The sequence below is a fragment of the Ursus maritimus genome, unplaced genomic scaffold (genome assembly GCF_017311325.1).
Source record: "Ursus maritimus isolate PB19 unplaced genomic scaffold, ASM1731132v1 scaffold_16, whole genome shotgun sequence".
In the NCBI taxonomy this organism is placed as follows: domain Eukaryota; kingdom Metazoa; phylum Chordata; class Mammalia; order Carnivora; family Ursidae; genus Ursus; species Ursus maritimus.
Genome location: NW_024424008.1, coordinates 62,650,429 through 62,663,907, shown reverse-complemented (window position 1 = coordinate 62,663,907; position 13,479 = coordinate 62,650,429). Strand labels below are relative to the sequence as shown.

Here is a 13,479-nt window from a genome sequence, read left to right as displayed (position 1 = left end):
TTGCACATGATATATCTGATAAGGGGTTAACATCCAACATAAAGAGCTCCCACAACTCAACACAAAACACAATCTGAATAAAAAACGGGCGGAAGACCTGAACAGACGTTTTCCCCAAGAAGACACACGAATGGCCAACGCACACGTGAAAAGATGCGGCACGTCACTCGGCGTCAGGGATGCAGATCAGAACCACGCTGAGCTACCACCTCACACCTGCCAGGATGGCTACAACAAAAAGAAATAAAAAGTGCTGGTGGGATGGGGAGAAAAGCACACCTCTTACACTGTCAGTAGGAATGGAAGTGGTGCAGCCACCACGGAAGACAGGAGGGAGGTTCCTCAAAACGTTAAAAGTAAAACTACCACATGGTCAGCAGTTCCACTTACAGGTTATTTATCTGAAGAAAATGCCACTGTAATTCGAAAAGGTACCGCACCCCCATGTTTACTGCAACGTTATTTCCAACAGCCAAGATATGGATGCAACCTGTGTGTCCACTGATAGACCAAAGGATGAAGAACATAGAAAGAGCACGGACTGTACAATGGAACACTGCACCACAAAGAATGAAATCTTGCATCGGCAACCACGTGGATGGACTGAGTGGTATTGTGCTAAATGAAGTAAGTCATAGAAAGAGAAATGAAATACCTTATGATCGCACTCATACTTGGAATCTCGAAAACAAACAAAAGAGACTCAAATACAAGAACAAACTCATGGTTGTGAGTAGGGGGATGGGAAGATGGGTAAAACAGGTGAAGGGGATTAAGAGGTACAAACCCCAGCTCTAAAATAAAGAAGTCACAGGGATTTAAAGTACAGCACAGAGAGTACGGTCAGTAAGCTAATAACCGATGACAGCTGGTAACCAGACTTACTGTGCTGAGCCCATCTGTAACATACGTAAATGTCAACCGCTACGTAATTCAGCCACCTGAAGCTAAGTTTGTATGTCGTCTATAGTTATAAAAAGACAAAGAACTGTCCAACTCCACAGCAACATGCCGTTAATCCAATTAACGTGCGCCAAGGACCTAAACAGACATTTTTCCAAATCAGAAATACAAATGGTCGACAAGTACAATAACAATGCTCACCATCTCTCAGTAAAAGTAAAATGCGTATCAAAACTCGCGTGCTCGTTAGAACAGCTAAGATCAGAAAGACAAGACATAAAGGCTGGCAGCCATGTGGGTAAAAAGGAATCCTGAGCGCAGCTGGTGGACCTGTAAAGTGGCACAGCCGCTGCAGACCACAGTGCAGAGACACCTCGAAACTACCAAGACGAGAAATACCATGAGATCCCACAGCTCCACTTCTGGGAACTCACCCAGAGGAAGCGCGATCTCGGTGTCCGAGAGATACCTGCACCCCGTGTTAGCATCACCTACAACGGCCAGACAGACATGCAAGCGACCCGCCCATACGCCCACCAGTGGACGAGGGGGTTAGGAAGCTTTGATATGTACACAACCGAGTGTAATTCAACCACCAAAAGGGACGACATCCCACCATTTTCAACAACGTCATGGCCCGTGAGGGCATCATGTTAAGCAAACTAAGTCAGACACAGACAAACACCCCGTGAACTCACATGTGGAATTTAAAACAAAGAAATCAGCTGTGGTCACTGGGGCAGGCGTGGGGGAGGGGGAAGTGAACGGAGCTTCGCGCAAGGAACAAGCTGCCAGTCGTGCGTACCTGTGGTTAACACCGCCGCGTGATACGTAGGAAAATTCCGAGGAAATCCTCTAAGTTCTCATCCCAAGAACAAAAAAAAGCATTGTTTCTTTTTGGTCTGTTTTGATTTCTGGCTTATTTTTCTTCTATCTCTGAGACGATGGCATTAACTAAACTCACTGTGGCCGTCACTTCACAGCCTAAGTCAGATGGTTACGCTCACACCTTAAACTTACACAATGCCGTGTGTCAGTTATTCCTCAGGAAAACCGTAAAAAAACGTTAACTTCTAAGTGTGATGTTGGCGTTACGATTGTTTAAAAAAAAAAAAAAGGGTCCTCATGTCTGTATGTGAAACACGCAATCTCAGTACACACAGCTTTACGGTAAAAACCAGCAGAGGGGTCCTTCAGACAGAGTTTTAAGCCTGTTTTCTCGGAGAAAGTCATAAATGATTCACATTAATGATTCCATTATCTGTCAAGTCACTGCTGTTTGTTTTTTAAATCACACTAGGAGGTAAACAGAGTTAACAGGGATTAACTTGGCTGACAGTGTGCTTTAACAGGAAATTTCCACAATGCACACAAGAAAACAAAGTACACGTGGGTTAAGGTTGATGTAAAGAGAACAAGCCCAATGAATGGGCTTCAACTGTTCTGTACAGCTTTTCCTGTAAATCATTCTTCTGGTTATACAACTTAAGGAATTTGTCCATTTTTGGAAAGTTAGTCCCTAGCCTTTCTTGGTAACTACAGGGCTCTTATCAAATCTAAACAATTTAATAAAAATAACGAAATCCTCTGACTACTAGCGTCGCTGCTAGTCCACTCCCACGTGCCGCCCACCTCCAACCTCCTGGGAGGAGCAGCCCAACGTGAGGGTCACTGGATTGCCTGCCAAGCCCCCCAAGCAAGATTTTATACTTCTTTTCCAAAGAAGCTAGAAATGTGTTGTTGTTGTTGTGTTTGCTAGAAATGTTTCTAACAGCTAACGACAGGCGCCGAAGCAGCCACACATCCCACTGACTCCACACGGGCTGCTTGGAAACACCTGCGCCTCCTGCCTCCTGCCTCCGGCCCACCCTGAGGTCAGCGGCTCCCAGCCTCAGCTCCACGTGGAAGCCTGGGCACGGTCTAGGCTCCCTCCTCCCCACTCAGATTTCAGGTGATACCCAGACCGGTATTGTTTTTTTTTAAAGATTTTTTTTAAATTTATGTGACAGAGAGACAGCCAGCGAGAGAGGGAACACAAGCAGGGGGAGTGGGAGAGGAAGAAGCAGGCTCCCAGCAGAGGAGCCTGATGTGGGGCTCGATCCCGGAATGCCGGGATCACGCCCTGAGCCGAAGGCAGACGCCCAACGACTGCGCCACCCAGGCGCCCCCAGACCGGTATTTTTAATGTTCCAGGCAATTCTAATATGCTAAGAAACTTGAAAAACATGGCTGTAAGACTTCTTCCAGTTTTAAGGCTTCATAATTTAAAAAATAAAAATGGAATAGTGTAACATATCCATGACCACGTCTAAGATTTATCCTCCAAGAAACCTCTTCAATAACCAGGTCACCGACGGAGTTCAACGGCTTCCACACGGTCACCCCCCATGTCTCTCCCACACGAGGAAGCACAGTACCGGGCGTCCCCTTCGCTCCTGATCTCACCTCATTGCCATGCTGGGTCCTCATTCCCTCCCGTCTTTCCTCACGAGGCTCCCCCTCCCGGACTCTGCCCCCTCTGCTCTCCAGCCTGCAGTCGTCACTCAGCTGTTCCCGGCTTCACTTCCCCACCCGTAATCATCCCCCGGCCCGTGGGGGCCAAGAAGCCACGTGAGCTCAAACTCCAACCTCCAGCTGCCAGCCATCCCCTCCCCCGCCTGCTGCTGGGTCTCCGCCCCCGCTGGCCTGTTACCCATTTGGGCAGCTTTAAGATCCTGCAGCGGCTTCCCACCACACTGCTAGCAAATCCAAACTCCCTGAGGGGCTTCAGCAACCTTGTCCCCTCCCCCTCAAGCCCCCGTTCCCCACATCACCTTCACCATGCTCCCTCACGTCCGGCAGAGCTCGGATGCTCCTGCCTTGCCACAAGGTCCCCGGCCTGACCCCTGTACCTCCAACTCACCGGAAGACTGACTACAGCAGGGCCCCGCTGTCCTCTGGTCTACCTGGTCTACCCCTTCCCCGCACATCCCGTCAGGGCCTGCTCAGAGACTTGATCAGCACATAAGCAAAGAAAACAGCGCTGTGCTGGGACCTGGTAACACAACCGCGGCAACTCTCCCATTAACACTGAAGCCCCGTTCTTCCTAACTGTAAAGGGAAAGGACCGTGCTGGGCGGAGTGCAGGGCGTGGGTTATCTCGACAAAGGAGCTCCCAGCTAATCCCACAAGAGAGGCTGCAGTAGCAAGCCTAAAATGGGTTTCTTCCTCCCAGAGCATGTTTCTCCTTGTTTCCACAAAAATGTATGTCCGGTCTTGTGCTCAGCACTGGGGACGAGGTGCTGAGTGAAGTCAGCACTGCCCCTGAAAGAGCTGACTTGTGGGCTGGGGAGGCCCACTTACACCCTCAGACAGATGGGGGTCCTCTGAGGGCCTGCAGCTGGAGGTTGGAGACTATTCCCTGGTGAGGAAGGGAGGCCTGCACAAGATCGGAAAGCTGCATGGCTGTTACCCAGGTAAAGGCAGCAGGGAAGAGCTCTTCCGGGAGCCATAACAGTCTATGCAAAGGCACCGTGGCAGCGAAGGCGGACATAGGAGCGAGTAAAGAAAACGTCACCATGACCAGAGAGCAAGGAGGAACACATTCAGTAGAACACAGCAGGTGCTTTACATGTTGCCTCATTTATCCCACGAGACACTTGTATTTATCAGCTTTTGTTAATATAGGAGGAACCGAGGCAGCAAGAGGTTAAGTAATTCCAAGGTCACTTAAAGCCAAAGCAATAATTTTTCTATCTTTCCCGAAATGAAACACGGTGGGGGAGGGGGGACATGAAAACCTAGCGAATCAAATTCACTGTGGAGTGAAAGCAGTCAGGCCAGTTCGTAACCCCCACGGGACTGACTGAAACTAGACTGTCCTCACCCCCCAGGCTGTAACCACAGCGAAGCGTTTGGCAGGAGAGCGTTAGTTCCCTTTGTAAGAAATGGTGCCCATGTAGTTGAGTTTAAAAACACAAAAAATACTTGGAGTAATTTGAATACCGATTAAAAAAAACACTCTTCCAAAATGTCCACAGAACCTGTACACTATTGTCCCAGTCATAAACATTAAGAACAGAGAAGCTACTAAAACGTGAGCCTAACTGAACGCCGGGAAAGCCGTTGAGCGGACCCCGCTCCGAGACGTGCGGAGGGTCAGTAACATGGCGGAAGGGCCTCACCTGCCCTAGTCGACCAAGAAGAGCAAGTAGAAAGCAGAGTGAGATTCAGCTTCATACTCAACTGGGGTTCCCAAACCCAACTTCCACAGAGGGGGCTCCCCCCACCGCACCTCGCAACTCCTGGGACGCCAGCAGGTGGGCCGTTCGGACTCACCACCTGGAGACAGCGTGGGATCCCACCGCGGACAGCTGTCCCCAAGAGCACCCCCGGGCCGCTCACAAGCCGTAGGCTGCGCTTCACCCACTACAGTGGGGAGGTTCCAACGGCCTCGTCCTTAGGTTCTTTTCCTTTGCTAGAGCGGCTCACAGAACTCAGGAAGCCTCGGACACAGGCAGAGACACGGGACCAGGTCTGGGGAAGGGGCGGAGCTTCCAGGCCCTCCCCAGGTGCTGCTCTCCCTGCCTCGCTACCTGTTCCTCCACCTGGAAGCTCTCCCAGCCCACTCTTTGTGGGTTTTCATGGAGGCCTCATCACAGTCATGCCTAAGTCATTAGCCGTCGGCCCCCTGCACCTCCAGCCCCCTCCCCTCCCACGGTTTGCAGGGGTGGGGGGAGATGCCGACCATCTAGCCACGTGGTCAATCCAGCCCACCTTTAGGCGGGGTCCTAAAATCACCTCGTTAGTGTAACAAAAGACACCTTGATCACTCTTCCCGCTTCGGAAACTCCGTGGGTTTTAGAAGCTATACGCCAGGAAGCACGGATGAAGACCAAATACATATGGGGAATACATTTCGGTCATGGGAACAACCCAGCATATATTTCCTACAAATCTCAGTATTGCACATACTCACCAGGACAGCCACATCTGCGGATAAAACCACACCAACTAGAGACGCTGGAAAGACAGGACCAAGGCTGGGCTCCCAAGCCAGAGGGAATTCTGTATGCGTGCGACATTCAAGGAGACAGGCAGCTTGAAACTGGCTTGGTACAAATTTGCCCAAGAAGAGAGCTTCAACCTGGACAGTGGTCCCCTGACCTCTCAGATTCCTCTTTTCTGGGAACATCAGTGATAAATGGTCAAGGAGAAGGCATGCCCTGGGTGACACTGAGCTACCGTCTGGCCACCGATGAGGAACGCTGTCCATTCTGAACCACGTCACCTTCCCTTACAGCTTCGCCTAAACCCATTATGAGAAGCAATCTGGGCATGGGACCTCCTTACACCATAAAGAATAAATTCATCCACAGACTGTAGAATAGAAACCCTCTGACTAAATGGGGAAAACTATTTTCTCTATAAGCTGAAAATGTGCAAATGATCTAACACGTCTTTTAAAAAACCCTCCCGTAACTACCCAACAAGAATCATTATTACATTTTAGGTAATCATGTAGTCTTTCTGTCCACCCCCCCCAAATGAAAAGTTCTCTGTAGAATTACTAAAACTCAGTAAGACCCTGCAGAAAAGAATGTCAAAGGCATGGCTATCCTCAGAGAATGACTTGGGCATATACGGAAATACAACCCTTACATATAAGGGAGAGTGACCTCAACCCCTGCTTCTCTGACCTTGAGTATCCATCCCACTCTTTGAACAATGATGACGACAAAACAGCTCTAATACAGGATACACGGGAGCACGGACCAGTCATGTCTGCAAAGCCCTACAGCGGCTCTTTGGTAAGGTCTGGCAGGAGCTATAAAATACACATTTAGTTCCACAGCTCAGTTCAACCAACGTGTGTGCGTTATGTCCTGTGTACCAGGCACAGTGTTGGGGTGAATACATCGGAAGCCACTCCCAAGGAACTTAGATGGAGACTAAAAACCAAACAGAGAAAGGAGATGTGCCGATTCCGCGGTGGCGAGCCGTAGGACAGTGACGGGCACCCGTGCTGCAGGCCACACGGCTGGCCGTTCCCACGTGCCCCAGGAGCACATGCCTGCAGTTTGCCAAAGAAAAATGTTATTTTCCTTTTGGAATCGATGCCAAATGAACCGTGTTACACCAACAGCACTGGATAGATTGGTAACGTCCAAAACCAGCGTTTCCACAATTAGAAGGGTCTGTGCTACCACAAAGACACAACAGTAAGCATCACATCCTACAAAAATACACACATTCAACATGTGATAGGCTTCTCAAGAGCAGAGACGATATGAGAAGACGATTCTAAGGCTCCGAGAAGTGTTACACGTCCAGCAACAGAAAGTCTGTGTAACAGCTGTATTATCTGATGTCTTTAGAAAGACGCTGTGGGGCAATGTTTTCTTTTTTTCTCCTTGAATTTCCCGGTGCTAGAAGGGGCGCGTGCAGTCGTACCACAGACCCCGGAGGTGTCCTCAACGACTCGCGTGGATCTTTAACAATTGTGAGCAGTGGTATTTCTTCACTGAGAAGCATTTTCAAAGGTAAGACCACACCACAGGTTCAGGAGAAGTGGGGAAGGGGCACAGGTTTAGAATCCGAGGAAGGGAGTTTCAAATCCTGCATGCGCTGTGTGACCTTGGGCAGGGTGCTTAACGCGTCTGAGTTCCGGCTCCTCCTGTGAGACACAGAACCATCCCCAGCTCCACACTGTGCGGTGAGCAAATGTACAAGAAGTTCCTTACATGCTGTAGGCTCTCAGGAAAACACACTTAATAATCTAATAAGATATTAAAAAAAAAAACAACCCCTCCTACACATGCCCGGCAATAATCATGTTATATTTCGCAGGAAACTGACTAGTCTTTCTTCCCCAAATGAACACTTTCCTGTGGAATGACTGAAGCTGAAATGGAAGAAAGTTCTCTGTTCAGCCAGAAGCCAGGAGGAAGGGCAGAGACGTGAGAAGCAGGGAGAACGTGAGGCGGGCAGAGCACGGACACGGCCACAGCAGGGCTCAGCTGCGCTTACACACGGTTACCAGCCTGCGTGCCGCGTTATGGGTATTTTCCCACGGAAATAAAGCTACAAATCCCAGCACAGCCATGCAAGGCAGGGCCTGGACGATTTTGTACCGTCAGTGCCTACAGCATCTCGGCTGCCACGGCCACCCCGTGAGTACCGCTGATGGAAACAGACGCGCGGGTCTGGTGACCATCCAGGTGCCTTCGCGAGCGTGCACCTTGGTCTGCTCTGAGGACTCAGGACCAGGAGAAGGAAACGAGCCTGAACCGCACTGAGCAGACACGGGCCGCGGCGGTGCACCGCTGACCCTGGGAGCCCAGCGTGGCTCCTGCATCCTTCCACGCCGGGGACCTCAGAGATCCAGGGGACAAACCCGTGTGTCCCGGACTGAAAGCACCGGGAAACGGCTCACCACCGTTCCGGCAGCAGAGCCAGACGCGGGGCGTCCGCGGTCTGCTCAGCATCGGCCGAGGCCCCTGAAGGCGGCCACCACTGACCACAGACTGACCTGTCCCACCAGCCAGCCGGGCAGACGCAAGGATTCATCCTTCTAATCTACATGCAGAGCGCAAAGCCTTCACGCCTGAAAGTGGGCTTCGCAGCTCAGTGTGAACCTGCAGGAGACTCAGACTGAACATCTTAGCGCGTCTTCACCCTCCGCCAGGCCGGGAAGATGTTCATGCAGGGGGCTACTGCTTCCCGAGGCCAGCAAGGCCAGCCCTTGACAGAAGCCACCGGGATTTGGGAACCAGGGCTCGTGGTTCACACCGGCCGGAATACCGTCTTCGTGTCCCTGCCCGGCCGATACTCCCTTCTGTGTTCTAGACGGCTGAAAATCCGCTGCTTGGACCTCTTTCAACTCACCTGTTGGGTTAGTACTGTGGTTTCCTGAAGGCACCAAATTCTTTGTGCTTACAGATCCTGTAAAAATAAAAATAAAAAATCCTGTGATGAAAAAGCATGTAAGATTTATGTAAGAACACCAGCGACAGGCTGTGGGGGTGAGCAGGAGGCAGACATTCCACGGGAAGCTGTCCTTTGCCTCTGCGGCTGTGAAAGACACCCGAAAGTACCAGGAAGTATGGGACTGTCTTACGGGGGATTTCAACACAGCACAAATGCTGACATCCTACTCACTGTCTGCCAGGCCCTGCATGTTCATTCACTTACACGAGGACACAGTGACTGCTGAGAGCGAAGCCACTTTCTGCTCCTCCCAGTGGAGGGGGTCACCTGGAAGGGGCCCTTTCAACGCAAGGCCACCCACCCTTGGGTCTCGCACCACCAAGACCCCTAACTTCATACCATGGAGAGAAGATGAAGTGGGTAGGATTTCCTCTTTTTTTCCTACCCCCACCCCCGGGCAACCACCAGTTTGTTCTCTGTATTTTAGAGTTTGTCTTTTTTCTTTGTTCATTTGTGTCTTGAATTCCACATACAGTGAAATCATACAGTATTTGCACAATACACTGTAGGTCCGTCTATGTTGCTGTGAACGGCAGGATCTCACTCTTTATGGCTAGTGATATTCCATGACCCACGCCCATCTTTACCCACTCATCTGCAGAGGGACACTTGTGCTGCTTCCACATCTGAGCTGTTGTAAATAATGTTGCAATAAACACAGGACTGCATCTATCTTTTCAAACAATGGTCTTCACTTTCTCCAAATAGACATCCAAAGGTAGAATTGCTGGGTCATACGGTAGCTCCAGTTTTACCTTTCTGAGGAACCTCCACACTGTTTTCCAGAGTGGCTGCATTCGCGTTCCTACCAACAGTGCAAGAGGGATCCCCTTTCTCTGCGTCCTCGCCAACATCTGTTGTTCTTGTCTGTATTCTCACCATTCTAACAAGCATGAGGTGATATTTCCTTGTGGTTTTGAATCACATTTCCCTGATGATGAGTGATGTTGAGCATCTTGCATGTGTCTACTGGCCATTTGTATGCCTTCTTTGGAAAAATGTCTATTCAGGGCCTCTGCCCATTCTTTAACTGTGTTTTTCTTTTTTTGCTGTTGAGTTTGTATAAATTCTTTATATATTTTGGATATTAGCCCCTTAGGATTTTCATTTTTAATTGCAAGCCTTTTCATAGAAATAGGATTCTTTTAAATTTTAACTAATATCTTAAGATTTGGAAAAACTTTAGAAGAATTCTATGCCCCAGTTAAGCAACTTATCAGAATGTTTATTCAACCTGGGTGTTTGTATACCGGGATATTAAATATATATACCACATGGGAAGACAGCAAGTGTATCATTCACAAACGCAGCACTCCCCAACCAAAAAACCCTCAAAGCACAAAGTAAGCAGTAACGACTTTGAAGGCTCTATCTTTACCATGTGTGCAAATGACTTCCTCTTAATGCAACTATTCCGTTTATCACAGTAGGATGTGGTGTGAAGATTAAACCTGAAAAAGATCAAGGTCGGTAGACTGGACTCTGCTAGAATGAGAAAGACCGGTCATCGAGCAGACGAAGGTAGGCTTCAGGCACTCACGAAGCCAAGACGCTGGGTTAAAACAAGTCAGCGTACCGGCGTCATTACTGTCCCGGCTGTATTTTCCTGCTGTGTCTAGCAGCTGGTATCAAATACTTGCCAACAGAAGGAAGAGCATCCTCCCTGCATCCTCCTGGGGAGCATGTCACTTCACTAGCTCACCCAGCCCTGCCAACAATTCTGAGAGACGAATACCATTTTGCACTGACAAGAAGTGAGGCCCACAGAAGGCCACCCAGCTAGGAAGTGGCAGAGCCTGGATTTGGACCAGGGTGTTTGACTGCAAAGTTTGTTCGCAGGAGTGCCAAAAGGAAGTGCTGATTCTCTACTACAAACCTGCCTCCCCCCAGGCTTCTCCCTTGTTGGGTTACCAGTTGTTTAACCCCCACACCAAGAGGTCATCCTCGGTTCCTCCCTCTTCCCCACTCCCTCCTCCACTCCATTAGCAGGTATTTCCGTTTCACCCCCAGACAGAGAAGGGCTCCATGCACTTATGACACTACCAACAAGGCAGGAGCCCCACCTTCTGTCTCCCTGCTCTTGTCACTCCTATGACACACCATGTCCTGGCAACCTTTTCGGCTTGAAAAAGGAGACAAAAGCAGATGATCTTTGTAGCTCTAGGACCTTTCTCCTTTCTCGAATCAATGCTTATGACACACTTACTGTGGGCAGGCACTGGTTTTGTCTCCTAGGAGACAAAGAACACCACAGACATCTAACTGCAAAGAGGCTGATGCTTTCTTCACGGAGACCAAGTATTAACATAGAACAATGCGCTGAGTCGAAGGAAAGAAAGTTACATTCGCGAAGCGGCAGGGACTCCGTAAGGATTAATTTACTCTCCTAACTGGCTGCCCATTATGGTGGTGTCTGGCGCCGGGAACTCACTTTAGAAAGTCCCTGTTATTTGGAGTCCCTCCCTGACCCCACCCTCATCCTCACCCCAGGCTGACAACACTTGAACTACTCCGAGAGTTGACAGGTGTAATCAAGAGAGCCGGGAGTGGCCTTCTCCTGGCAACCTATTTGAACTCTAGAATGCTGTGTTTCTGAAGCCACTCTGGACTTCTGTGCTGAAGACTCAGTAAAGTCCCTGCTTTCCATTAAGGCTGGTCAAGGAGGGTTTGTCACTTGCCACTGAGAGTCCTGATGAACAGCCTCCCCCTGGCTAAAGTGACTTAGTGGCAAAATGGTGAATTAAGAGTTGGGATTTTAATCTCTGAAGCCAAACATGTATTAACTGTTTTACTTTGAATAAGTTAGGCAATTTCTAAGCCTCAGTTTTTTCCCATTTATAAAATGGGAATAAAACACCGTGAGGATCCAATGGGATGATGTATGGACCTCAATTAACGACATGGGGGTACACAGGAAAAGTGCCTGGTGAACAATACTGTATACGCTCTAGGATGATGGTTAAAAGTCACTGGATTTCATAACGACACTTACTTGTTTTGAGAAATTCTCTACATAATCTTCCCTTACTCTAATTTCAAAGTGACATTAGAGTCTGTAGAAATGGTTTCCAGCTCATGTTTGTTATACTCATTCATGAAATGAAGGCTCTCCTACAGTAGGGCATTCAATCCAAGATCTCCAAATAGCACTAACCTCTAGTGAGACTTTAAGTAATAAACAGAACAGTCAGTGATTATTAAAATACAGCAAAAAAAAAATCTGTTATTTGGGCAAAAAAAAAGTAAAGCAAAGATATTTAGTTTCTCTAATCAGTAATTCATCAGAGAAACAATAAAAAGGTTTACTTTCACAAAATAACAAAAAAAGGCAGACCTTCTCCTATAAATATTGGTATAAAATTAGCACCAAAACAGACTGATTCGGTCCAGATTGTTCACCTTACAGCGAAACAGCTCATAATATTGAAAATATGATGGATGTGATTTACTGATCATTGTTTCCTTAAATAATCTCAGAATCCGGTCTGCAAACTCGGCTTGTGACATGCACAATTCAGCAATGCAAACAAAAAAATCAGCAAAACAAAAATTGTTATTGTCTAACTCACCCAGATTATTCTAGCCAAAGCAGGTGTTGTGCCTGAACTGACGTCTTTCTCTCTTCCTGGATAAAACTAATCTCAGGCTACACAAACGGCCGACGGACAGAACTGAAAACTACGGAAAACTTGGGTCACTTAAAATAACTTACCCTAGTTTACCGGCCATTACCCAGGGACCCGACTGCTACAATAGTTGACAAAAGGAAAGGGAATTTACAGCAAACCCCGGCTTCCTAAAGGACTTTTAAAGTCCCCTCTCTCGCCCCCCAGAACCGCGGCATCACAGTGCTGAGCGCGCCGGCTGCGCAGTGGGCGCGCACACCTGGCAGCGGCGGCCCGAGGGCTGCGCCGCAGGTGCACGCCGCGGCAGGTGCCCACCGCGCGGGGCGGGGGCGCGCGCCCCCAGGGACGCCCGGGGCGCAGAGCGCGCTCCCCACAGTCCCCCCTGCTATCAGCGTCCGGGGGCCTCAGGGCTAGAGAGCGTTCGTCCGACACCACCCAGTCAGGCGCGGGTGCTCGGGGGTCCACCGGGCCACGACGTCAGGGGAGGGGGAACCACGAGCCTGCGCCCTCCGCCGGAGGCCCGCCCCCGGTCCCTCAACAGGTGACGCGCGCTCCGCCGGACCCGCGAGGGCCGCCGGCAGAAACCCGGAGGGGACGACCCCGGCGCTGGGCAGGGGCGGGGGCCGGCCCGAGCCTCAGTTTCCCCGGCCCTGCCCCACGCGCGCGGCCTGAGAGGCGCACAACTTTCCGCGCACCCAGCCCCCACCTGGGGGGCCCGCGCTGGCGCCCCGCCGCCACCTACCGTCCAGGCCCGCGCTGTCCACGGCGGCCTTCAGCAGCGCCAGCACGAGCAGCGCGCCCAGGATCAGCGCGGCCCAGGCGCCGCGCGCGCCGACTCCCATTGTTCCGAGGGCAGGACGCGGCGGCCTCGCGGCTCCCCCACCGAGCGTCCGCGGCGCCACAGAGCGGCCCCTCTGCGCACGGCCGCAGGCTCCGCGTCGCCTCCCGCCGCCGGCCCCCCAAATGCCCAAATAGGGCGCGG

The 13,479-nt window shown here is 50.3% G+C and overlaps 1 protein-coding gene across 1 annotated transcript in view; it reads right to left on the bottom strand.

Annotated features, from left to right (window-relative positions):
- Nucleotides 1-13,479, bottom strand: part of TMEM123 (transmembrane protein 123) — a 49,041-nt gene extending 35,562 nt beyond the window's left edge. Inside the window, exons 1-2 of the mRNA XM_040631288.1 lie at nucleotides 13,240-13,479; nucleotides 8,770-8,826 (exon numbers count right to left, since the gene is read on the bottom strand). Coding sequence (XP_040487222.1) covers nucleotides 8,770-8,826; nucleotides 13,240-13,339 — 157 coding nt within the window. The 5' untranslated portion in view covers nucleotides 13,340-13,479. The remainder of the gene's footprint in view (nucleotides 1-8,769; nucleotides 8,827-13,239) is intronic.